This window comes from Semicossyphus pulcher, unplaced genomic scaffold (assembly GCF_022749685.1).
Source record: "Semicossyphus pulcher isolate SPU_LCO1_2020_fin unplaced genomic scaffold, fSemPul1.0.p SCAF_19, whole genome shotgun sequence".
NCBI lineage: Eukaryota > Metazoa > Chordata > Actinopteri > Labriformes > Labridae > Semicossyphus > Semicossyphus pulcher.
Genome location: NW_027211692.1, coordinates 5,211,149 through 5,238,743, shown reverse-complemented (window position 1 = coordinate 5,238,743; position 27,595 = coordinate 5,211,149). Strand labels below are relative to the sequence as shown.

The 27,595-nt window shown below is 43.6% G+C and overlaps 1 protein-coding gene across 1 annotated transcript in view; it reads left to right on the top strand.

Moving 5' to 3' along the window:
• The window catches only part of nectin1b (nectin cell adhesion molecule 1b), a 157,303-nt gene that overhangs the window by 113,892 nt on the left and 15,816 nt on the right, over positions 1–27,595 (top strand). Inside the window, exons 6-9 of the mRNA XM_069668218.1 lie at positions 6,651–6,798; positions 8,176–8,241; positions 16,130–16,226; positions 23,256–23,357. Of these exons, the coding sequence (XP_069524319.1) occupies positions 6,651–6,798; positions 8,176–8,241; positions 16,130–16,226; positions 23,256–23,357 (413 nt within the window). The remainder of the gene's footprint in view (positions 1–6,650; positions 6,799–8,175; positions 8,242–16,129; positions 16,227–23,255; positions 23,358–27,595) is intronic.

Here is a 27,595-nt window from a genome sequence, read left to right as displayed (position 1 = left end):
TGACTGTTTCACTCTGATTGGCTACTTGTGCAAGCCGAGGTAGAAACCAGTCACTGTGGTTTGGAACAGGTGGCCGCCTCAGACTGGCATCGGTGGTGTGGAGCTGGCGTGGGTTAGTAGCCAGACTCTCAATCTGTCCACTTGAAAACTCCCCAGTATTGCTGGAAAGTATTACAGCCCCTGTGGAGGAGATAGCAATTACAATTTGTGATGGGAGAGAGGGAGAGCGCCAGGAGCCACAACCATTCTTGGAATATGATCAGACTTATGACTGGAACATTTTTACAAAGCTCGACTACACAAATGTCCTCTTAATACCATCAGTGTGATGCCTTATAGTTTCAGGCTTTCTATACTCTTGCTTTTTACTGTCTTTCTGTCAGACTGCCAGGGGTGACTGTGCATTTAAAGACATCATTAGGCTGTGAATTGTCTCCTCTGTGCCAGTGTTTGATAAAGCACACCAGGCCTCAGCAGGTACATGGCAGCAATCTGCTGAGAGAAACCTGCTCCCATTTAAATCCTGCATTGCTGCATTCTGTGACAGATTGGATTTGGAGTGGGCAAAGCCTTGCTCCAGCTGGAGACAGCTCACCCTTTGGCCTCTCACCTGAACTCTTCCTGCTCTGGTATGTGTGACTAACATGTTGTATGGGAGGCTGGTAACACTAGAGCCCTCATGTTTCGGCTGTCGGGTACAGCTGGTGCTGGAGATTACACTGTTTTCACGCATTTGGACGGTCCAGATGCTGAATTGCTGTGTCACTCTGCATGTAGTTCCATTTATTCAAAAAAGGGCCACAAGCAGGAGTGAGGAAGTAATCAATTTTCAGGCCACAGCTTCAGCTGATCAGTGGCTTTTCCTCCATCAAAATGATGCTGGATCTTCTCTGTGTAGTATCCACCCCCTGATGGCAGCATGCATTTAAATCTGTAGGCTCTGCCTGAGGAATGAATACGTAATACGCACATGCAAAGCACTTGAGCGCTGTGTAGCCTGGATCCCATGAGGCCTCCGGCTGGCTGCACGTTTGAACTCTGCAGCAAACAGAACAACCTGCTGCGTGGAACTTGCACTCAGCCAATGAAGCTCCTTGAAGGATCGTCAGGGAAATGTGATTCTCCGTGGGCTACCAGCTGACATCAGTGCAACGCCACAGAGCTCGGAGAGGACTGTGTGCAGGCCTAGCTGAGACTGCTCTCTATGTGTGGATGTTCTGTGCAGAAGACAATAACAACAATAGCTCATACATCTGCTGCAGCTCGGTGAACACTGTGGAGGAGATGTGACGAGAATAAAGAGTCGCTGCCACTTCAGTTGGAGCTGTAGCCTCAGAACGCCAAGGTCAGGTCTGTCAGCTCCGATGTGCCACAGAGGTGGACTGACGGCACAGAGCGAGCCGCTGCATGGACGGCTGCATTACACTTATTGAAAATCAATAGCAATCTTTCAGTGGCAGCTACGAGACATATTTGAACAACGGCCTTTACTCAATAGAGCTCGGTCGGATTTTAAGCAGGTTTTCCACAGGTGAAAAATCAAAGGAGGTCAAAGGGTCACACAGTTTTATACTTATGTGTATTCTTTAGGGTTCAGGTGTTTCCTCATATTGGTGACACCTTTTATGATAAGAGCTCATGTCTCGCTGTAGATGTTGGTACTTGACAAAGCTCTCTGTGGCTTTAACCTTTTGTTTTTCCTTCATGTGCAGATCCTGCGCTTGATTTCTGATATTTTTGATGTTTATTCAGTTGAACATATATTTGTAGCTCCAATCAGAGAGAACAAACAAACCCAGCTTTTTTTCGCTCATTATTTTGGTGATATCAACTGCACATTACTATACAGTATATTTGATTCAAAGACCCTCTTATCGTGTTAGTTTCCGTAAAGAAACTGTGATAAATCTAAACTGTCCCGCACCCAACGGCACAAATACAAAGCTGGTGATTAGCTAGGTCGAATATATAGCTGCTCGAGCTACAGACTGAATATACAGTACATACACCAGGAGGCCAGGAAGATGACTCCAACAGGGTGGTTGGGTTTCGTACTAGACGCCAAAGTATGCTTTTTTCTAAAGAACATATTCTAGGGGTATGATTATTGCTTCTGGTGCGAGAGGTCCGGGGTTCAAATCCTGGACGATTCCCCAATTTGTCACGAACTGTGACAAAGACGGGAATCACACATGAAATACTTATTAAACAAGATTCATTTATTCTAAAACTAAAGATAAAATAAACATAATTATGTAAGGTGGACAGGTCAGTCATGAAGTGTAGAGTTAAATGCAAACACAACATAGAAACAACCAAACCAGTTGTTGGAGGCCTGAGAGGAAGAGAGGAGAGACAAAAGCTGCAGCCTTTGAAGGCTGTATTTGAAGGCCAATTGTGTCACAGAAGCGCGTCGAAGGCCGTCCCTATTCGAAGGCTCCTTCAGATGCGGCCGACAAATGCGTCCTCAATTTCCCCGGCCGCGAAGGATCCATCGTCCTTCGCATCCTTCGCCGCCCACCGTATCCCGAGATGCATTGCGCGCCAGTTCAAACAAATGGCGGACTTTTAAACGGCCGAGGAAAATGTAGTTTTTGGTTTCAACTCAATCGAAATAGCTAGAGATACACGTTTAAGAAAACAAAAGGGCCCTTGAAACAAATTATTAGTTAGTTAACCGCTAGCTACATGTTGCTAGGCGACAGGAGCGGCGTTTGATGATGCAAGGGTAGACCAGACCGTCTCACATCAGTTCGGCTTTAACGGTCTACTCAGGCTATGAATGGAGCATCCTCTGTGGACCGCGTCCTTCGAGCTGAGGCCCACTGAGCTCAGGTGCAGGCAGTTTCCTGATGTCCTTCCCGACTCTGCCCATCGGCTCCTGAACCAGGAAGCAGGCATAATATATCAGGGCTGTTTGTCTTCAGGTGCTTTTATATTTCTATCACCATAGCTGTCAAAATTGATGTAGCTTTCAGAAGCCACAATATACACAAACTCTATTCAAGTTCAAACAGCCTGCATTTAGATCTTTACCTCGGTAAAACACAAAAATTAGAGTAAAACGTTTTGTGTTTTCTCCTCTGGTATGCAGCGGCGTAGAGCTAAGTATAGTATGAATGGGGATTATTACAGCCAAGTACAAGCACAGGAAATTTGTACTAACTTAAGTACACCTCCTCTTACATATACAATAGAGCACACATTCAAAACTAACTGCTGCTTTTGTGACTAAAAGAAACACAGCTTCCTGTTGCACAGAGGAGCTCTCACAGAAAAGCAAATTAGCTGAACTGTATGTAAAATTTCTACATAATGATAAACGCAGGGTTGTGAACAGACAGCTGTGGCTTATTGCTGTAACCAGTTACATGTTTTACACCTTGCTGTGCAGAGAGTTCAAAGGCAGATTGTCCTCTTCCTGCTAACAGCACGCCGTTCATTCTTCTTCCACAGAATTCTGTGACGACGTTGGAGGTGGAGTAAATGATGGTGCTGCGGCTTCTTTCACCGTTGGTGGCTGTGAAAGCAGGAAGAAATGAAGAGCTGCATACAGTAACTCTGTCCCTCTGCCTATTACTGTTGGCAGTCCACTGTTTATTCTGCAACAAGGACATAGCCCTCTTCGTGTAGCTCTGCCTGTTGTGTGCAGCACGGGGGAATTTCCAAACGATTACTTTCACAAGTCCGGAGAATACAAACACAACAGAAACTTGAGTCAGTGCTGAAGATTAGAGCCGCAGCAGAGGCAGAGCGAGAGCACAGTCCAAGGTTACAAATAAATATTTGTCAGTGATTCATTCGACGGTTTCGCTCGTCAGATTGACCGATTCTTCCTCAACTCTTTGACATGAGGACACTTGAAATCTGAATTCCCTGCTTGTCTTCCTGTTCTTCAACGGCTCCTGTTCTCGAGTGGTTACGGCAGGAGCTCAGGTTCACCGCATCAACGAGGAGCTTTTTAAAAAATATTTGTGCCATTATCAATCTGCTTTGGGTCGAAATGTGTTTCAAGAACGGGAGCTTTTATTTAATGGAGTTGACCTTTGCAGGCCCACACGATGTGTTTCCAAATTCTCAGCATTTCATGTCCTTGAAAATAGATTCCCTGCAGTAATTGAACCATCAGGCACCAGTTATCAGGCTCAGTTATACTATCTAACTCAGACTAATTGAATTTGAAGGTGTGTTGTCGGCTGCACGCACTGTAGAAGGAGTATAGCTCTCACTTATGAGATAAAATGATCCCAGCTCAGCATATTGTACACAGTGTTGCACTAATCGTTTGCTGCACTCTCCGGAACATTCGCAGCTCCCCGCAGTGACGACGGCAACACTTTGCTAAATAATTTCTCCAAAACGCAGCATCCATTTTAAGACTGTGATGATGCTTTAATGTGAGACTCGTGTCCTGACAGTGAAAGCTTTAATTTTAGATGATTCTCTCGCTCTATAAGAGGCAGACAAAGCGCTCTGACTGCTGGCCAGATGGCTCGGCCTACCTTTATGTGCGAGGAGGTGACAGTCTAAATCCTGTGTGCTGAGTGCCTGAGGCTGCACAACAGGGAAATTGCATTCTGATCCAGTCCACTCCTCTGTGTGTTAGTGTTATACAACAGACTATTGTGTCTGGCATTTGCATTAGGGCCATGAAATTCAGCCCACTGGCTTCCTCTGTGTAGTGCAATGACACAACAGTGGGAGTTCTTGCTTATCTGTTGCCATGCTACAGCAAGATCACAGTCTTCAAAGCTTCTCCGCAGACTTTTTTATTGAAATGCATCACAAGGAAGAAGTGTATGCGGTCACGAGGAAACCTATTTACTCTCTTTTGGTGTGTTTATTGGACATGATGCGACTTCTAAGTGCCAGAAGACAGAAAATTAGAGCGGCAGCAGCAAGCGCAGCGTGACGCAACAAGCTGATGGACACGATATGTGCACGCCGGCTTGGAGGCGGCAAGCGGCGGGTACAAGGTGGAGTAGCGTGGCTGCTTTTGTGCGAGGCAGTCCTCTGTGTATCCATCATTATGGGCAGTGAATCAAGCAAGCAGGCAGGGGCTGTTGAGAAGAGGCCCCCAGGGAGCGAGGCCTTGTCCTGTCGCTACCAGGAGGGACGGCCAGATAATAATGGAGCCATCATGAGGGCAGGAGATAGGCTTTCCTTTTCAAAGTGGAAGATGGTGAGAATTTGCAGTATCCCATCACAAGAGGCACGCAGCCATTGATTGGTCCCTGGCCTGTCTCAAAAAGGACAGCCTTAACTGCTCTTGTCGAAGAAAACAGATGCCGCCGCCGTTTGCCTTCAGAATAAAAGCTCCATTCTGCTCCAGAGAAGAGGTGACGCTCCTGTTTCAGCGTGCCTGACATCGGTTGGGACACAATGGAAGAGTCTCACATGGGACCTGCTGTAATTTCTCAGCTTATTATCTGCTTGACAACAGATGAAATGCATCCTGATGCATGGAGATGTCACACTCATTGCTGATATCAAGTGTAAAAGCATCAAATCAGCGGGGAAAGAAAAGGCACTGATTTAACAGCGTGTTGCATTCTAGCAATGCATGGAGCTGAAAGAATTATACGCTAGCATCCAAAAGTATTTATTTTCCAATATTTCTTCCAGCGTTAGATGTTCTCCGGTCACAGATCGCTTTTGACATTCACTTAAGAAACCCTCAAAGACACTTCCCGAGATTGGCTCTCGAAGACACTTCCAAAAATTAAGTTAAAGAGACGATCGCAGCCTGCCGCCGCGCTTAAAAAACAGGTTACATCAATGTCTTGAATTTGAGTTTCCCTCTGCACTCCCAGCGCCTTTTTAAAGTTAATAGCCTCGGCTTTTTATCACCAGAGCGGGGGGGACTTGAGTGTTGAGCACAGCGCAGAGTAACATCAACAATCCGCAGTGTTTACTGGCTCAGGCTGTCGGGTCTCCTTCACAAGTCAGCTGTCAGTGTTCGACTCACTTTTTGGTCCAAACAAAATTAGCTTAGTTGTTTTACTTTCTACACCACAGTCATTCTTTTTCAGCAATGCTAGAAATAAATGTAGCATTCTTTCCCCCCTGCTGGCTCAGACTTTGAAATATAATAGCTCTGTCGTGCTCTTAAGAGTGCATTTGGGTTCGCTGTCAAATCCGAGCCAATTTAGGCTCCTTTTGAGCATTTGATGGAGTACACATTAGAAATGCAGCAGCAGCTGCTGAGTGACCACAACAGTGTGGGATTCATGCGGTGCCAGAATCGGCAGGACAATGGTCTCATCCTGAAAAATGTCTCCGAAAACACAGTTTGGATGTGATTCATGACAGAAAGCCTCGAGCCTGGCAAACAGCATGTCAAATGTCTTGTAAAGATTATCCTCTTACAATACTCTATTGTGTTCTTTTCCTGCATTAGTGCTCTTATTCTGAAGTACTTCTAACCAGCTGCTGAAGTGCTTTCAGTTTTTGTGTGATTTATTGCAAAAGTTTTCCTCCCATGGACGTAAAAAAAACTCATGTTGCCTCAAAAGGACCTCATTGAAATGTAGCGTTGGTGTTCCTTTGTCCTCACTGCTCTTCGATTTTTTTTTCCAAGTTCAACCCAGCAGCATCAATTACTCAAAGAGCACCTGTCCTGACACTGTTATTTCTCCTCTCGTCTGCAGAGAAGCCGATGCCTCAGGGTCCCCCAGGTGGTGTTATCGGGATCCTGGGAGGTGTCGTTGCCATTGGACTCATCATCGGTGTGGCTGTTACTGTTGTCATGGTCCATCGGCGGCAGCAGAAGACCCGCACTGAGACAGATAATGACCTGTGAGTACCGAGCCTCAGCCTGAGAATATTGCAGGGGGCTGGACAGGCGGTAAGATTAGGTGTGCACTCTTGTCAGCCCAGGAGAGAGAAACACTTTGAAAAGACAAAACACTTTTTTGGAGGAGAGTTAATGTGTTCAGAGACAGAAGAACACACTGCCAACATGCCGCTGCCTGCTTGTCCTTCATACAGAGAGAGCCAGCGATCTCCTCTCAGCCACTTTGTGAAACTCATCTAAGTGTTGCCAGACTTTTGAAAAGCAAGTTTATCTTAGTGTACTGCTGCAGGAATCAGCGATTATCATTAAAGCAGCAGCTAATAAGTGGTTGCTTGATTGTAATGTGGATTAAAGTGAGACCACTCCCCATTAAAACACTATTGTTTTAATCAGGGCTGATTGCAGGAGCTGCGGCCCCTGTTTGGAAAAGCATTCAAATATTGATCTGAATCTGACGTTATGCTTGTAGCTCTAGGCTACAACCATGCAGATTTTGTTTACTCCTGCCCTCCCTCCTCTGGCCAACCAGGTAGTGTGTTTTTCTGCCTTCAAACCAGAGGCCATGACAATGTTGAACATAGCCAGCTGCTGCCTGTGCGCAGGGGGAACACAGAAGTTGCAGAGGATGCAGCTGAGAGATCCACAAGCCACTGAGCTGCTAAAACCTTAAAATATATCTTAGCGTTACTGTGACGCTGGTAAACGTCTCTTCCATCTGTTCAGGCAGAGAGGTGTAAGAAAGCAGTTTTTAGCAAAGAAGGGAACGAGCACATCCAAGTCGAATCCTGCTAATTGCTTTAGTCTTAAACACCTGGACACGACAGATAGCTTGACGGTTGCCATGGTGTCCATGAAGCTCTCGGCGATGCTGGATGTGCAAGATGCTAACCGCATCCCCATGGGAATGCTGCTGCTGTGCGCAGGGTTGGCTATCTTCCTCCCTGGGAATACTACCAGAACAACAAAGGTTGAGGGAGGGGGGCAGAATCTGGCTGAGGGTGCACATGAGCCTTTAATCTACTCACATGATGAGATTACAATGCTTATTTTAGAGCCCCCCCCCCTCCAGAATATTGCAAATGATTTGATATTTAAACATCAAGCGGTGACAAGACACTGTGCCGAGTTTGTGGCCTGTGTGACCTCGCCTGCAGCTTGCTTCAGAGCTCTGCAGGGCTGCAGGTGGACCGCTGAGCCATGCTAACCCCAGAAACACGCTGCTGCCACCTCTCAGGAATGCTTTTTAAGACAAATGAAGCACACAGACTCTTACCTCTCCCATTGCTTTCTGTCTCTTTCTCCCTCCCTGCTAATCTATCTTTCTTTTCTCACTCTGATGCCAATGTAACTGCTCTCTGTCTCCCACTCCCCTCCCTCAGCATTGCTGTTGCTGCTGTTGCTGATAGTTGTGTGACACAGGCTCCAGAGAAGCCAGAGTCCCCCACAAGGAAAGTAGAGGCACCTGACCCCAGTCTATCCCCCACTGACCCCTGTCCTCCTGGATCCTCTATTCTGTTGCCTGCATGTAATGGTGGCCTGCAAGTGACATACTTGAGCACACCATTGTGAGCGCTGAAAGCAGCAAACGTCCTTCAACGTGATCATTGATTAGGCTTTCACTCCGGACTCGACGTCTGAACAACTTTTAATTTTCATATCACTGTAAACACGTGGGCGTTTGATGTGAAACTCAAACATCTCTATTTGGTGCATGACAGAAAAAGAAAAACACATCCCGCTCTATCAAACAATAGCGATGCAGTTTGATAAACAATGAGTGAAAACAGTGCCAAGATAAATCAAACTTAATTAAAAGTCTTAAGATAAAATCCGGCTCCACTCAGAGTCGATCAGATTTGGGGAGCTCGGACAAAACAGAGCACTTTTTGTGCAGATTGAGCGAACATATCAAACTGTGAATCAGAGGGAATCTGTAAGCTTATAGAGGCTTTGTTTTACATAAGCTAAACTTCACTGATGATGTCTTTTGTTAACAAACCACATTGTGCAACCTCCCTCCTCCGCCTCTCGCTCTTTTCCTTTTGTGTGCATGACTGTCGTCTAATCTGCATGGCAAGAGTTCTGGTGGTGTTAGTGCTGTGTAACTGTTGTTGTTGTCCTACTCGTAGCTCGGCATGTGATGCTCAATGTAGTGAAATGTTGTTCAGAAGCTTTAATTGTGCAGATGAATATTTATAGATGTCCATTCTGTCATCCAACATGTTCAGTGTCTTATGAAGAAACTGTTTCTTGAAATGTCTAATGATGTGACTGCAGATACGTTTCAGAGAATGTGCGGGGTGTGTGTTCTGATGCCGAGAGATTCATAGTTTTATATGAGAGTCTGATGTCGGGTAAAGGGGAAGCATTTAGCCGCACTGTTTAATTCTGCATGTTGATGAGCCGTTAATCAAGCCTGGGCATTTGATAACATGGCTGACTGCACCGCCAGTCACGCCTCTGTTTGCCCTCACAAAGCAGCACATGATGTGACTCCAAATTGGTCAATCCTGATAAATCACTGGCCCTTTAGAGGCTGCACTGGCACAATAGTCAACTGATTATCAAAATAGATGGGCATTGTCAGAAGCGATGTTCTCCGAAATAACGTGTTCATCGCTCTGTCTCGTGCTCCGGCGTGATGTATGACCTCCAAAACGTCGGAAGGCACAGCCAATCGCAGCGCGGCTCCCCTGAAAAATGAATCCGCTCGCCGGCGCTCCTGACGTGCAGCTGCTCCTGACACAGTTACAAAAACCCGCCGGTATAAATCACTCTGATGCCGACTTCCCGGCCACATTAGTATCAATATCTGAAAGAATCACATGCAGAATGTAAAAGGAAGATGGATTGTGATGTCACCACGCATATCAATGGGACAGCGATGGGACAGATATTTCCACCTTAAATGATCGTGTAGAAAATGTAGCATCATCGTGATGTTGGAGGACACTTGAAATTATCGACGGACTGCTCCAGTGAAGTAAAACATGAGATGTTGCAGCTATAAAAATGTCTTGTTTAGCGGAATAATTTCCGAGACGACACGGGGAGAATATGATTTGTTCTTGTGAACCCTCTGATTTATGAACCGGTCATCAGTGCTTTAACCTTTGCTGTGTGGAGACCTTTACAATGTGATAACTGCTGATTCATTGTTGGAAACCTTCTAGCTTTAAGCTGTAACCAAAGTAGTCTGTCTTGTCTTTCTGGGTCATTCATTATGGACTGTAACAGTGTGAATCTGAACCAATCACTGTTGATGTTTATGAGTATAAATGGTGCTTGGTTTCTCTGTACAGAATGTTCTACATGCAGTACAACTGTCTCTAACAATCACCTTTATCTCCATGTTCTTTTGTATAGCCGTGTGTGTAATCTAGCTTCTATGCCTAAGGTGTTGGGAAGGTTGGAAACTGGCCGTGTGTGTATAATTGTAAAGTTAAATGTTCTAAGAAGCTTCATTTAACAGCAGAAATAGTTTTTGATAAACTTGTCAAAGAAAAAAAGCCATTTTGTTTTCTCCTTGTTTTCTTCTTTCTTCTCTTGTGAGGAAAAAAAAAGCTGAGCTCTGCAGAGTAATTGTTGTCCGCCTTTTGAAGAGATCGGAGCGAGACAAAGCATGAAAGTAATTGCCTCCTAAAGATCAAATCACATTTATCCCGTCTTGCAATTAAAAGTATCATTAGCATTTAAATTGCCAAATAAGATTGTGATCAACAGAAATCAATGAGAGCACCGAGGATCAGCTCAAACACTTCACATTGTTTTGCACGAGCGGCGCGCTGGTCACACGGCGGCTCTTTAATCCAAACGCTGGTGGGGATGCAACACTTCACTCTCTCGCTCACATAATGCAGACAGGAGAAGTGTTTTCATAGTGTCACACTGAGAAATGTCTTAACTCTGATTATCTGCGGCTCAAAAGCTGCGTCATTGTTGGGAACATTTCTAATAGAAAGGTCACTTTTCTGAGAGTGCATTGTAAAAGTCATTTTCTTTGCTGTAAATCTTCCCTCACAGATTACTCTCCTCAGTTTAAGGATTAGTTATGTTTTCTCCTCGCTATCCCCCTTAAATCTCCCCTTAAGCTGCCCTGAGCCTTTTGTAGCCAACAGAGCGAGGCGGAGCGAGGTCTTCAAGGTGGATGTCTGAGTAGGAAACAGTGCAAACTTGAATGCAGCTCTCCTGCCCAGTTCTCTCTGCTCCCCGCAGGCTTGTGCTGCTTGTCAGCTTCCATTAGTGTCTGCGTGTCACAAAGCCGACGCCCACACGCTGCCTGCATCACAGTCAGCGCCGGGGAAGAGTGTGTGTGATCCCACGGCAGACATGCACATGAGGTGGTCAGGCCGAGATGGACGCCATCCTTCTGTGTTTGAAGGATGATGATGGATCAAGTAAAACAATAAGAGCAAGGTGCTGCAGAATCAGATAGATTACAATGCATTGTGGGAGGAAACGCAGAATATTACACGCTCATTTTAAGCGATGAATATTTTACTCACCATATGGAAATGTTCATATATGTGCAGAAAAACATCCTTGGTAAATATTAAATGTTGCACATCCCTTTCTTTACATCTCTTGCTCTTCATCTGGTCGCTCTTGTGCTTCACATTTTTTTATTCTCAGTGACAATCCCGACCAGCGGAAAGGTCACGTCTCCACAGTCGCTCGCTCAGAAATGTTAAAACAAAAAGTCTGCATATATTAATCAACGACTTCACAAGAAGCAAGAAGAAGGGTAAAAAATAAATATATATAATTCAGATCAAAGGCTAATCTTATTTAGCTTGAAAGCAAGCTTTGAATATGGAAAGAGTCATTTAATTATTTAGCTGCAGCTCGCTGTGCTTCAGTTTTATTGTGAGGAGAATGCATTCGTTACTGAATGACTCCACAGCTGCCACCGTGACGCTTTTTAAAATGAACTATTCACACAATAAAAACTTACATTTACATTCCAACCCGTCTTCACTGAGTCCGTCACATGCATGTGAGCTCATTCTCTATACATTCACATGTGTGGCTGTTTCTGCTACATGCTTATTCTAAGCTAGCTCTGAGCGTGTAGTGTGGTCACTGGGAAAGTTAGAAGGACAATTGGCAAGTAGGTTTACACATGCAAGGGATTTGACTTGTTTTGGTGCAGACAAACAAACACAGAAGTAAAATAAAAATAAGTTAAAAAGCTATTAAACAGTAGTTCTCCTACTGCCAGGGGACCTGCCGAATGCAGTATGTAGTATGCAAACAAAAGCAAAATGTGCAGTATGCCAAAAATATCCGGATGTCATACTGATTTGGAAAAAAATCTCCAGTATGCATCGGACCAGTCTACCTCGCCTACTGTATCCCACAATGCAAAGTGCTGGAATGTCACAGCAGCAGCATTCGAGCAGAAGGGGGCGCTATAGCTAAAGAAGCAGCGGTTTGCTTTTGTTCAGAAACTGGCGCCTGCCTGAGCATGCAGTACGCAGAATCCGATTTCAAACAGCCAATAAGCATAAAATATAAAAAAGCAGTTTAATACAAACAACCAGGTGTAAAGCAAGGAAAAAGATGTGCACATGCATGCCACAGGTGTACTCTGTCAGTGGACTTTTTCTCCCACAATGCATTGCACAGGAAATGAGAAGCTTCCTGCAGCTTTAAAAAAAAAACTCAGGGAAATGTTCAGAAACATCTTGATGAACAAAAACTGATTCAATCTTCAGAGAAATGTTTCACCTCCTCTCTGTAAAAGGGATCATTTCAGTCTGTTATATTCTGGCTCTGTTTGTCGTGGTTTTAGAAATAATCCTGTCTGTAATAAGTCTCTCCGTGTTTTCTGCTGAGATCTCACGATGCGCTGACATCGCTGACAACACGTCAGATGGGACAGGAAACACAAGAGGACAGTCGCGCCAAATGTAGGGAAAGAAAAGACGAATGGTAACATTTTTATCAGACTGCGAGCTGCAAACATTCATCACAGTAAAGACTTCCTGGTTTGCTCGCTGTAGACGGTCTCACACACAGATTTCAGATAAAACAGGGGGCGGATAAAAACATTTCACATGTTCACTTTTGGTTTTAGCTCTTAAAAAGTGGGTTAATCTGTTGGTTTATTTAAAATCTGATCATCTGACCGCTTACTGTCTTGGCACATCTGTTTGAAGTGATGTTGCTGTGTGAGCAGATCTCAGCCATTACTTTGCTAAATTCAGCATGATGATAACTGATAGAATAATTGAATCAGATCCAGTTTGGAATAAACTGGAATTATCCTTTAGGTGCAAACAAATGTGTCATCATGCATGCAGAACATGTGTTAGGTTTTCAAAGGACGCTGTGGTCCTGTAGCTCCATGCTCACGGGCGAGAGAGGAGATTTTCACAACTGTGCAAATGAAATAAATTCTTAATAAAGTTGAGACAGCTTCAGGAAATCTCTGCATCTCTGAATAAACAAAGCGTGCAGCACTAAATCTTTGGAGAAACATTAAGATTTGCTCGTGTTTTTCAAGGGAACTTAGCTGTTATTTTCCAACATCGCAGTTTGTTTGACGTTGATGGATATATCCTTTTTTTATCACTTCCTGCTAATACATGTCATTAAAGGAGCAATTCGCCCGGAAAAAGCCACTGTGAATCAAAGCTGGTGTTCTCTGTAATCGATAGAAGCAATAATATTTGAAATTGGCGCCATTAGCTGTGGAGAAAGCTGAACAAACAGCTCGAGGTTTTGCCTGTTCTACATTCCTACAACACCCAGCGTGCATTGCACCCCTCCCTCTGAAAGTAATGGCCAAGCGAGAGACGCTGGAGTGAAATACTACCGTTTTCCAGTCAAGGACATTTATCGCTGCAGGCAATGGCTCAGAGCGGAACAAAATCCGAAACACGACGAGAATATACCTGTGGATCGTCTAAAAAATCTTCAGGTCTGCAGGCTACATTTCAAACCTGATGATTTTGAACGAGACATGACATCGGAGGCGGGCGTCCTAGATTGAGGAAGTGTAGTTTAGCGAGCTCCCTGGCCTCCGCCAGATGACGCGTTTTACGTAGTCCGGCGGAGGTTTTCTAGGGCCCATTGGAGAAGCAGATAGCGTCCTCTAAAGGCACAGAGCCAAATTGCATTATTTTTCTACCATGATGGCGTTAGCTCCCCATGATAGCATGATAGGGCCGAGGCTGAAAATCTGCGAACTGGCCCTTTAAAGTACACTAGTATATGAACATAAACTGTATATTTCAAAGGTTTTGGCTCAGGTAACAGCACACACATCGTGTATGTTTGTCCCGGTACATGCGTTACTGAGCTCTCAGCCACTCTGTATGTTTGTGTGCTCTGAACACACACGACGCTTCAGCACACACTGATGACACCCTTCACCCTGTTTCCTCCTTTTGTGTCAACCACTAGTGACAGTCTGTACACGGACGGCCTCCTGAGGCTGCTGCTCGTGAATAACGTGACAGCAAACGTAGCTGAATTCATTCACAAGAGGGAGAGAGAGCGGCGAGTGTGGGGAGGAGGTCGTGAGACCGCGAGGGACTTTCTTCATGTTTAGATTTAATATACTCATCCTGCACACGGGGCCGCAACACACTACCTGTTTGACGAGCTACTTCACATAATGTGCAATGAAATGCAATCATCAGGGGTCCCTTGGGATCAAATGTACTTTGCAAGATGCTGCAGGATCTAAATGCAAATACTGCATCATACATAAACATGTTTGGTTATCATCCTCCTTAAACACATCAGATCCAACATGAAGAAATGCTGCAGATTCGTCTTAAAACAGAACAAATATCTGATCAATGTTGGGGGATGCCACAGCTCCTTGTAATAAAATCCCAATTAGGTGAGAACATGAGGTATCGTCTACGTTTTGTTTCAGCAAATTAGAGAGCTGTGGTGATTCTGTGTCTCTGTGTGTTCACAGGCAGAAAAAGGCTGAAAATTACGTTTTCTCTCACTTCTCTGGAATGAAAATCATCATGTCGGCTGTCACAGCTTTTTTCTAAAGTTCTCACCCGTATCAGAATCCAGTCAATCATCAGCAACGGATTACAATAGTTTATAATGAGCACGCTGCCGTACCTGCAGAAACCAGGTTTCCACGAGACTCATAATTATCTGTCGGATACAAAATGGATGCCTCTCTGTGAGGCTCTGCGATGGAAGAGGTTATTGTAGACGAGGGAGAGTGCTGCACGCCGCCTCCCTGTGCTGCAGGCGGGCTGGAGAGGGTGCCACATGAATCTGGCAGTGGCACGACAGCCCTGTCTGGAGACAAGGTGATACGGACCGGAAATAATGAGCGTGAAAGAAAGAGTTAAGAGGTGCACTCATGCACAAATTTTCTGCACATTAGAACGCCGGCTTGGCCTTGCGGAAAGGTCATGTTATTCAATAAGGACGTGAACCAGTGCGAATGGGAGGCGGCAGGAGCTGCAGATAATGCATGTAGGTACACAGCTCAGTGTCTGTGCTCCACTTCATTATCTTTGATCACTCCTGATATCATGTCAGAGCGCGGCAAATGACATCTGACTGCCAGCATGTTTGAGGGAAGGGGTTTTCTTTGTAGCGATTTCGCAGCAACAAGCCTTCTGCTTCCTTGTCTCAAATAATTATCCGGATGCACTTCAAACAACTTCAACATCAAGCCTTCAATTACTGCTGTCTCTCCTGCTCACTTTTTAATTCTCCTTTTTATGATCGTATCAACATCGACTGCGTGCCGGCGTGGCCTTTAAACCCAGTGAAGAAAATCATTGTTTGCTGTTCTGCTAATTGCGGCATGTAGATGAGCACAGGTGTTCAGCTGCTGAGGTTTGTTCTTCCCCAGGTGTGTCAGCAGAGGGGCGGGGTGAGGAGAGTCCTGGGATTAGGGGATGTTAGTAGCAGGGGTGCAGGTAAAGGTGAAGCTGCCTGCTGAGCCCTCATGTCGCACAAACAGAGGCCGCACAGTAGGCAGGGTGTTTGCCCGCGTGGCTCTCTTTATGAGGCTCCATCCACCCTGAGGACTTGACTCACACATGCCCTTCTCCCTGCCCCCTATACCCCCTCCATCCCCACCCCCTCACCTCAGTGTCCAATTACAGCCCACTCTCATTAGCACAGTGTCTCTCCAGCGAGAGCCTTTGAAAGGGCAGGGGGAATGGCTGCCGCCGCAACAAAGCCACCAACACCAGATCTTTCAAAATCCGAGGAAAGAGTGAAAAAGGCAAGTGCAGGCAGGACTTCTCATTATAGAGTGCTGTAGAAGGTGAGGGACGGAAGGAAGTGGTCATCCCTCACTGTGCTGAGTGTCATGTTATCTTCTCGCTCTCTTAACAGGACCGACCTCCCGCCCGCCCACAAACCTGCCCCGCCCCCACCCAAGAAGAAGAACAGTGACATGAAGGGACACTTGACATCTGACGACATCCAGGTAAGATTGACCTCCTCCTCATTCTTTCCTCATTGTTATGCTGCAGCCCGGAAACTTCACACATCACGTCTCACGTCGCACGGCAGTCCGAGCGTCCCTCCTCCTCCCCTCTGGACCGGCTCTCGTCACAGACTTCCTCAAACAATCCACTTAAAGTACAATTAGCTTAGAGAGCTTGGATTTCTAAATATAGACACATCTCGTTCTCTAAAGGAAGCCACTAACATGTAGAGTAATTACGATGTAATTACTGATGCTACTTAACTTCCCTCTTAATAAGTAAAGGAATGGTAAGTGGGTCATTTTACATAAATACTGACCTCACACTGCAGCATGTTAAACAGTGTGTTGTTTTCAGTGTAGGAGTCACTATGGTCTCACTATATGCAGCATGCCTGTACTGAGACTTAGTGTTATTGTGTTGATTTATTCTATTTAAACATTATTAAAAGAATGCTATAGATGATAAAAGACCCCCAGAGTCTGATAAACAGCTTCATTTCACAGCAGTGTGTGTTTTTTATCCCCCGAGACTGAGACGAACTGAACAGTAAACACGGAGTGGATTAGTGAGCACGCACAATGTACTGATACAATAATGTCCTCACATCACTGCTCTGAGCGAGGAGGAAAAATACTCACCAGTACTACAAAGGCCAGGGATCAATCACTGACACTGTTACTGCTTTGATGTACAAACATGCAGAGGTCAGGGCGGTTGCATGGACACACGTGTTACGCTCTCCTCGTGAAGCTGCGTCCGAGCAGGTTAAAGTGGTACAACATTTTTTAATTATAAATCCAGCGATTCAGTCGGAGAATAATTATTTTTGATACATGTTAGACGAAAGCAATCAAATGTCATGCAAAGATAAAACGTTGCTTCTGTCCCATTTAAAGTTATAATCTAAAAGATGTCAGTTTCGTTCTCTTTGGCGCCACCTGTGGTGATAAACAGTAATTGCAGGAGCACACTTAGATATCTAGACAGTGTTGCACGTGTGACGTCCACGGTTGGCTCCGGTTGTCACTCTTGATTTTCCTGGCTGACGGTCGCTTTCCTTTTTAGACTGTTTGCTTCATCTGAGCGTCGAGTTTGTTTCTTTTTCTTTGGATTTTCACTAATTTTTGAAGTTGTATCTGTAGTCATCCATCTTTTCTTTGTTTGTTCAGCCAGAGTAGATTACTGTTTACTCGCAACACTTGCAGAGATCGGAAAAGCAGCCACTTAGCTCCGCCTACCCTCTCTGGCAGACCAACCACTGCTGGCTGATGGAAAACGCATCACTAACTGGGCTCTTGTCATTTTGTTCCGCTAAAGTCGCTACAGACACCCAGTCTGTAATACTGCAAAAGCAAAGGCTTTCATCAGTGGGCCATCGGCTCAATCACCATTGTGTTACCTCATTTACGATAAATAGTGACTTAACAGACATTTATTAAATGAAAATCTTCAAGATTATATCTTTAAAAGATGCAGGAAACACAACTGGCATGTCCCAAAGTTTGTACCAAACGCTGACTCTAATCAGGTTTGAGTTTTGTTTTAATTGGAACACAGAAAGAATTAAGAATACTCAGCACTATTTATGGTCAACCTTTGAGTGTGCTCACAGCTGTGACAAATCAGTCGTAGAAGGTGGTGAAACAGACCTTGAAGAATCAAAGATAACAGCTGCATGATTGAAAGCAAATGTTTTTCTGTCTCTTTGCCTCATTTTATTAGCACCGTCATTCTGAAGTCACAGCCTGATTCCCTGTGCACGGCTGCCATATTGTTGTATTATCATCATTTCCTGTTGGTATAAAACTAAAAGAAGTTCAATTTCTTCCACACTGAGAAAAGAGTAAAGATGAGTTTTATACATAATGAACCTGTTGCTGATGCGTCTTGGCGGGGACAGAGAGGAGATGATGCAGCTGCTCTTACACCACTCTGCCTGTGTGTGCCACCACAAACTTAACACACGCTTCTTGAATGATGTCAGAAAAGATTCCCGAGCCCCTCTCTTAAAATTTGTAACATCATTTTTTAGTTGCACCAACTTTGCACAGCTCCTTTGATGATCGGCTCTTGGTCTGTGATTCTCTTGTCTTGCCTGCATTAGAACACAATCTTTATACTGCAATAACCAGCAGCGTGTCAGTGCGCTGTAAAGCAGGCTGAAGGCTTTCTTGGTTTTGCATCAACCTTCCCAGTGGCTTCCAGTTGCTGCTTCTTGCTGTAGATTTTTTCCACCGCACAAACAAACAAGAGCACCATAGTTTGTGGTGTGTGCACATGAAACGGTCGGTTCAGTGCACACGCGTCCACAGAGGTCACAGTGAGCTCGCTGAGACCTTTACTGTTGTCAAGGACTGTGTAACAGAGTAATTGGCCGTTCCAAATTGGAGCGATAACGTGTAAAAAAGAGTTATTAGAATGTGAATAATTGAAGATTCACCTAAAGCCCGAGTTGGCCACCGTGTATCAGCACTGCTGAGATTTTAAATCCAACTTTATGATACTCTTTAAAGCTCCAAGGTCAAACTCCCGACATGTGGGCCGGGAGAGTAATGGAGGAAGGGAAGGTAATGTCCTCTCCTCCCTGCACAATGACTGCAGAGGAGTGCTTGAGCAAGGCAGCTAATGCCGGCCTCACTGGTCATTAGTAGACAGATGAGTTTGTAATAGACACTTAACAGGATTTAATGCGTTTCATTTAATGGCTGCAGTTGCTTTTAAAAAAAAAGCTGCACGCTCAGCAAGCTCTGAAAAATAAAAGTAAGCAAAAGGAAGAAATCTCACAGAAGGTTCATGACATGATGGGTGAAGTCTGCATGAGCGAACAATCCTCAGTGATGCATAAACAAGAAGCATCAGCGTTATACGAGAGGGCATGTGCAGAACAAAATGTATCTAATAACGGAGCAAAACATTTGGAGGTTTTAGGTTGTCGGAGTGTTTCTGGCTGCGTTTCACTCTGCACAGGAGGTCATGATGTAACAGCGGCTGCAGCTTTAACATCCAGACATCATCTGTTTCATCATGTTTCCAAAGGATCCAAAATAAGTTACGGGACAATCTGAGCGACAACTTTATGTCCTCAAACCTGTCAATCATCCTGATGAGCTGCTCCTGTAAATGACACTGAGATAATCAGCATCTTTACAGCAGCTTTAAATAATAACACAGTTCACTGCTGCAGGGTAAATTTTCTACACTACACTACAAGATTTTCATTCAATAAAAGTCACTATCTATCACCGAATGAGGTAACACAATGGTGAATGAGCCTATGGCCCACTGATGAAAGCCTTTGCATTTGCAGTATTACAGACTGGGTGTCTGGTCAAAAACGACACCCAGTAAGTGACGCGTTTTCCATCACCCAGCAGTGGTTGGTCTGCCAGAGAGGGTTGGCGGAGCTAAGCATAAGTGTAGGGAGTAAACAGTAATCTACTATGGCTGAACAAACAAAGAAAAGATGGATGACTACAGATACAACTTCAACAAGAAGTGAAAATCCAAAGAAAAAGAAACAAATTTGACGCTCAGATGAAGCAAACAGTCTAAAAAGGAAAGCGACCGTCAGCGAGGAAAATCAAGAGTTACAACCGGAGGCAACCGTGGACGTCACACATGCAACACTGTCTGGATATCTGGGAAGCGTGCTCCTGCAATTACCGTTTATCACCACAAGTGGCGCCAAAGAGAACGAAACTGAGACCTTTGAGATTATAACTTTAAGAAACAGTTTCTATACCAGGTTTGCTCAACTCAAGAGTGTAACTGTTTGCCAAGTTTGTCCGCCTTTAAGTTTTCCATGCCAAATCTTTATCATAACATATTTATAATAAATAATGAAATGATTTAAATAAAGAAATAAGGACCAGGATTTCTTCATTAACTTCAAATTGACAAAAGGACATAAATATTCTTTCTCGCTGTCGTCTGATAAGTTTGTTATTGCTCCGCTCTGACCGCAGCCCTCCTGAACATCAATGAAAACCCAATTTTAGGACACGCTGGATTAATAGAGGGCCACACAGACACAGACAGGCGCTGTTTAAAGCACTTTATCACATAATTGTAATTGCGACCTGATAGAGTTGATATTACAGCTTTATTTCAGGATGGGCTGCTCGCTGACTCGGCTGGCCTGAAGAAATTGGCAGCATTACGCTTTTATCACCGCCCAATGCACCGAGCAGCAGCGGCGACGCAGCCAAAGTATCAGCATCTGCGTCGCTGCATCACAAACGCTCGCCGCGCGTCTCTGTGTGACTCTGAGAGCCAAAAACACGACAACCAGGAGGCCGACGTCTTCCTGGTCCACGCGAACGTCCCCTCCAGCTCATTGCTCAGTGTTCAGCTCACCACGTTCGATCACGCAGCTCTTAAATCCTTTACCTTTTTGATGAAAAATAAATGGAAACCTTCACACAAACCAGGTGTGTATTGACTGTCATTCAACAGAGTGAGAAAACTGGGGATCAAACAGCATTTGGCAGCCGTTTGATCCCTTAAATTGAACAGCACAGAGGTGCGAGGAAACGCATTGTTCCACATCTTTTATGAAAATCTCACATTCATTACGTCGATAACTTCATTGTTCTCCGTGACTTTGATTTCTTTCATTCACTTTTATTTCCTTTCTTCGTGCAACGCACAGCTCTGACAAACGTTTAATGAAGGTTTCGTGAGCGTTCATTTGTTATTAGAAAATCAATTAATTCCATCCTGTCATGAAACGTCTATAGAGCCTGTTGTGAATATACGGTAAAAAGCCTTAAAAGGTACTTTGCTGTCAGTGGCGTCAAACTTTGCTTTGTCACTATGACAAAGTTTGACAGATCAATTAGGAGCACGCTGTGCGGAAAGTTTCACACCGGCCACCTGTGGAAGGTAAACTACAGAGGAGCACTTTGACCCCCCGTGACTTCCTGAAAATGCTGCAGAAAACTGATTTTCAGAATAAGAACCTGAGACGTACGGCTCAGCCCCCGACTCGTCTGACGGCTAAAGAAGAAGCAGCTGTCATGAAGGTGTCATCTCTTATTTTCATGTCTCTTTGAAAAAAAAGAGCCTTGGGTTGCATAAAATATGTAAGTGCAGTTTCATTCTGTGACTCATGTGGTTCTGATGTATATATATATATATATATATAACGTGAAATAGGATTGGTTCCATCATCTCCACCCTTCATTTCTTATTAATGTTCCTGCTCTCTTTTAACATCAATGACGGCCTAATTTACAGCTGAGTTTGTGATTTAAAAAGTTCTTCTATCATCACCGGAGGAGAAACATCGCTAGGTGTTAGGAGAAGATGCACTAACTCTTCTTTATGATGATGAACGTACCTTTTTTAAACACCTGCTTCAGAACATCAAAACAAAAATCTATTTAATCCTGAAGCAACATTATCTCATTGTAGTCTTTGAAATAATCCTCTGCAGAACTAACGTGGTGTGCAGGTGATTAAAAGTGGTGATCTCAAAGATTCAGTTTCGTTTCTCTTTGGCGCCACCTGTGGTGATACACAGTGCTGATGGTGAGCAACATTATAACCCTCCGCCAAGTTTGTTGCTTTCTCTGTAGTCACACAGAGTTGTATCATACATTTTTGCCGAATCAATGATGTTGATTAACTGTTCCTACATTATTCTGCTGTTTAAATTTTAAAAGTGCAGCATTTTAAACATGCGTGTGTTGACACAGGAGAATAGAGCGCCTGCACGTTCACGAGTCCAACCACTCTCTCACCTTGGATCTTATGGCTCCATTCCATTCTTAAGCCATACGATCCTGCTCCCTTCAAAGAGCCGTAATTCCCAACACTACTTGTAACTTGCTTTCCTAATGAGACTGTTTGCCTTCATCTGAGCGTCGAGTTTGTTTCTTTTTTTTTAGATTTTCACTTATTGTTGAAGTTGTATCTGTAGTCATCCATCTTTTCTTTGATTGTTCAGCCATAGTAGATTACTGTTAAATCGCAACACTTGCAGAGAGCGGAAAAGCAGCCGCTTAGCTCCGCCTACCCTCTCTGGCAGACCAACCACTGCTGGCTGATGGAAAACGCGTCACTAACTGGGCGCCGCTTGTGATTTTTTCCACGAATGTCACCACAGACACCCAGGCTTTCATCAGTGGGCCATAGGGTTTCGGTTGGCGATAGATAGTGGCTTAACAGACATTTATTTACATGAAAGTCTTCATGATTATTACTTTAAGGTGTCATCAAAAAGTTTCCCAAGAAATATGAAGATTATACTGTTTATAGTAATCTTCAACGCTGTAACATGTTTAAACTCATGTTTTTTAGAGATAAAAAAAAAAACAACAACAGATATTTGACACATAAAAGACTTTTTTTTGGTCTGGTTTAAAATTTCAAACATTTAGCAGAGTTATCTCTGACTGAGCCGAGGCAAAGTTGCTGAAAATCTCCTTCAAAGGCGTCTGTGCTGGTGGAAGGGACCGCATTTAAACATTTCATTTTAGAAACATCAAACCTTTAAAGAGAAACCTTCAAAGTAAACGCCAAACTGTGATTTTATTTGTACAGGAGGACGGGATGCGTTCCTCCTCATGAAACATCAACACATAAAGGTGGTTTCAAGGAGCTTCACATATCTCCAGCCTGTGTTTGCTGAGCTGTAATTAATCTGCAGTGTATCTGTTTTTATAATCACATGTCACCTTCGTGTGAATGCACTCTCTGCAGCTCTTTCCTTCAGTGTCTGTGCAGCGCGGCTAACAGCAGCTTTACTGTAGCTTTATAACGTCTGCTCCTCTGTTACAGGAGTTTGCATCAGACCTTTGTGTGATATGGAAGTGATTATTTTGACAAAATATCTTTGATGCACATATGGAGTTCAGCAGGGCGGCTGGAGTTCAAACTGCTGTCAGGCTGTATTTCACATCGGTTTCTCGTTACAGCCGAAAAACAACTTCAGTTTTAGGTTTATAAAGTGGTCGACCCGCCTGTTTGTGGACTTTCTGAGCTCATCGTGAGTCTTGCTGAGCTCTCCGTGTCTCCTGTAGGTCGTTCATCTGGACAAGGACGAGGAAATGCAGAAGCTCCCTCTCCAGCCTCCGTATTACGACATGGCGCCCTCTGAGTCGACCCCCTTCACTGATAAGCCGGTGAGTACAGACGCCACGAGCGGGTTCAAAGCAGCTTCTTTATGAAGGGGTCACCCTCTGCCGCTGCCTTGGGCCTGCAGTAATTGCTGGTGAAAGGTTGAACTTTATGTGTGCCATTGTGCTGCGAGGTATTTGAGAACTGATTTATAAATGAAATGCAGCGCCGTGATGCTTCCTGAATGTCACTGAGGATCTTTAACGTGGCTGATTGTGTCTCTGCTCGTGTGGACGGGAGCCTTTCTAACAAGCTGACCAGTGAATGCACCGGGTGCTCTGACTAAGCACCTTATCTCATCATTTACATCTGAACCACTCACCTTTCTGTCTGACGCTGGACCGGCCGACTTCCTCTCCGTGTGTGCGTGAAACGTATTTCAGTGTCTGACCCCGCGCTCATCACCTGCTCTGCCCTCTGCCTCACCTCGCCTCCTCTCCCTCTAATCCATCATAATTACGTGTGTTTGCATGGCAACTGTGTGCAGATAAATGGCGGTGTGATGCTCTGCAGTACATCCTCGCTCCTGAGTGCTAACTGTTGACTGTGAAGTGTTTGCCTTGTTGTATCAGACGCCTCTGCTAGCTGTGCCGAGCCTCCCTCGGTGCCACACATGCTGGAGTGCTTCGGAGGCTTTATTTGCTTTGGCTGGAGTCTCGCCTTTGAGTTAAAGAAAAATAAAACTCTTGGACTTTTAGACAGCTTGTGTGCATGTGTAAGCCTCTGTGTGGTTGTGTGTGTGTGTGTGTGTGAGCAGAGGGAAAATCCTTTCAAATGTGGTAAGCGAGCAGCCATACAGAAGCAAAAGGCAACAATCTGCTTTAAATTAGCGCTACCGTTGCTATCTGCATCGCTAATGAAGGTGAGAAGTGTCATGCTGCTTGTAACAAGGAAACAGCTGCTGTTGGTGTAGAGAAGAAAGTGCAATCGAAAGCTGAAGTGACGATGGTAACATGTGGGTCTTAATCTGCACTCCAGTCAATCAATATATACGTTTCTAAACCAGTGTGGAAGTTATAGTTGTGAGTCAGGGTCTTTAGAATGAGGCAGATAATTCTTTATTGTCAACAAATCCCACAAAAAGACCCAAACCGGCAGTGACGCGATCCTCTTAATGTGTTTGTATCTACTGTCAGGTCTCTACACCCCAAATACATCCTGATCCTCGAGCTGTAAGTCTCTCGAGCAGCAAATGTACAAAAGTACAAATTGGCCTCCAGTTTTTAGGAAATGATTGATTTCCTTTTTAAAAAAGAAACTGTGTGATTGGACCTGTTTTTAAGGAGTGATGTTTTAAGTAGGAAGAGGGACTCAACAAAATAACTGAGGCTAAACGGTGGCTTTAAGTATTTCACTCACATGGACAATCTGATTTTATTACATCAGTTCAATGTAAAGGATCAATGTATTTGTATCATATTGAGTCAGTGTAAGTAAACTCAATAACTTTGAATGAAATAAATGCAAAGTTATACATAAGAGTTAAGGGACATTTTTACATAAACATAATGTGTTTATTCAACAACACATGAAAGTAATGCATTTCAAATATCTTGTGTCTCTTGTAATAAATCATTTGTCTTTTAAACACATGATGTTCATGTAAAAATGTCCTTTAACTGTATAACTTTGCATTTATTTAATTAAGTTATTTAGTTTACTTACACTGACTCAACATGATAAAAATACATTGCATGATCCTTCACACAGAACTTCAGTATTCAAATTAGATGGACATTTTTCTATGTTACTGAAATACTTTGTCACTGTTTAGGCTAAATTATTTTTTTGAGTGTAAATACTAACAAGTTAAGTTTCATGTGAAATGATTGTGTGTTCAGAATGAACATGTTATTTGAGTTAGCTGTACTGTTTTAAAGATGTGAGCACCTGATCAGTTCGTTCAACTCAAACCATTTGAAGAAACCTAACTCTTAAATAACGAAGTAAACAGAACCCGAACTATCAAACTTAAAATGAGTGAAGTAATTTATCTCTCCCGTGTCGACTCATCTCAGCTGAGGAAACTGATCACCTTTAACCTTTTAAGTTGCATTAACACAAAACAAATACCGTAACATTCGGTGTGTAAGACGCACTTTTATTTCTTTTCATCTTTTTACAGAAACATTTAAAGTTTTTGTTCAATAGCTTCCATGTCACGTGACCCAGTGTCCTCAGATGAATGGCAGATGTTCATACTTACATGGACAAACGAGACACATCTCATTATATTGGATTTAATTGCTTTTCTATTTTATATTAATATTTGTAGATAAAAATTAATGGGTTTTTTTATCAATAGCTTCCGAGTCATGTGACCCAGTGCCCTCAGATGATTGCCAGATGTTAACACTCATTTGGACAAATAAGACACATGTCATTACATTGGATTTTATTGCTGCTAATATTTTATATTCATATTTTTATGTAAAACATTATGTTTTTTTTTTTTTTTTTTCAACAGACATGCACCGTCATACACATACGTTAATGTAACTAACTGTAATCAAACTGTAAATGTATCACTCAAAAGTACCACAATAATAATTTCTGAGTTACTGCTAATTCATTGGGATGAGTTACGTCACATTTCTTTGAGGATTGAGGGAAGTTAACTTCTTTTATAAAGATAGACTGTGAGGTAGGAAAGAAAGAGAGGATTGACAGATGAGTGAAACGTAGGTTTTGGTCTTTACATGGGATTTGTTATACGGTAATAACGCCAGCCTTGTGTTTGAAGTTTATTGGACCAGAGTGTAAGATTTAGCTAACGGCAGAGTTTGAATAAAATATCATTTAATATGTTTTTATTTGTGTTTAATCACACAAACATGAGAATTGTGTTATACAAGCTTAGATTAAGCTCTCCATGTCTAAAAGGGAGCTAGCTCTTCCACAGAGTCCACCATGTTGAACCACCATGTTTCTACAGTAGCCCAGAATGGACAAACTTTACACTGGCTATTGAAAGGCCCTGTAGTGTTTGTCACGAGCTTCACTGCCTCTCTGTGTTCCTGTACGCTGCTGGAGGCGAGTGGAGGGGTTAGAGGTTGGTTGCGATCTGCAGCTTCACAGCTGAATGCAACTAAATCTTACGCACCGGTCCTTTAAAGCTGGTTATGAAACAGACTGAAATTAATTCTGATTATTTTATATTACCTACAAAAGCAAACCAGACTATCGGCGACGAGATTGATTATTTCTATAAAGTTATTATTAATGCCTGAAACTGCTGGCAGTGGAGTCAGTGTCAGGCGAAGCGATTAACTGCACGTTGCCTTTGTTTACATTTTCCAGGGCAGAAATTTAAAGTGAGTGGTTCATATGACCGTGTCCACAGGGGGCGCCAAAACCAACACACACCAAAAGTTCCTCACAGCAGCTTTAAGTAAAGTGAACATGAGAAGAAGGTGTCAGAAGTAAAATAATGATTTCTGTCCGCTCCGGCTGATATTTGATCTGCTTGTTGCTGAATGGCTTGACGTGGCTTTGTGATCGTTTCTGTCCGCTGTGTTTAGTGAAAGTTTTTCTTTGCAAACATTCCTGGTTACCTTCCCCTTTAACTTCAGCTAAAATGGTCGCTTAATGTTGTGCTTCACTGATGCTCTGCGCTGATGCTTTTTAAATGACTCCTCTTTTCTCACCAAACTTGCAGGGATAACTCAATTACCATCGCTCTTTTCCCCGGACAAATTGATTTGGATTTTCTGTGCAGTCACTCAAGGATATTAAAGTATCATCTTCAATTCTATGCTCAAAGGAAGCGGATGTTTAATTCTGATAATCTTTGGACACAGAGGGTAGATTTCTCTCTGATTTATTTCTTATCTCTGATAACATCCCACTTAAAATGAAGTTCAGGGCGGCTCTTAAGACGAATGGGGCATCAGCGAGGTTTTCAAAACACTATTTGTGAGAGACATGCATTGACTGCTGAGCGTCGAGTGTTACTAATGATGATTCTCTCGGGGCAAAACACTATCTGCCAATTCTGGAATGCGATGTGGCTGTAATTTTCCCCCTGATTGCACTCTGGTCATGACAGATATCACAGATATTTAAATATCCTGCGAGTGCGGGTGTGAGTGCTGCGTAAATATGCAACAGTGGGAGATTGCTTAGTAGATCTGAATTATTAATGTGAAGTTCTGTAAAAGATTCAATCATTTCTGTGTAATCCTTTCTCAGGTGGAAATAAGGTACAGATGAAGGGGGGGCAGGTCTCCCTCACACCCCCCTC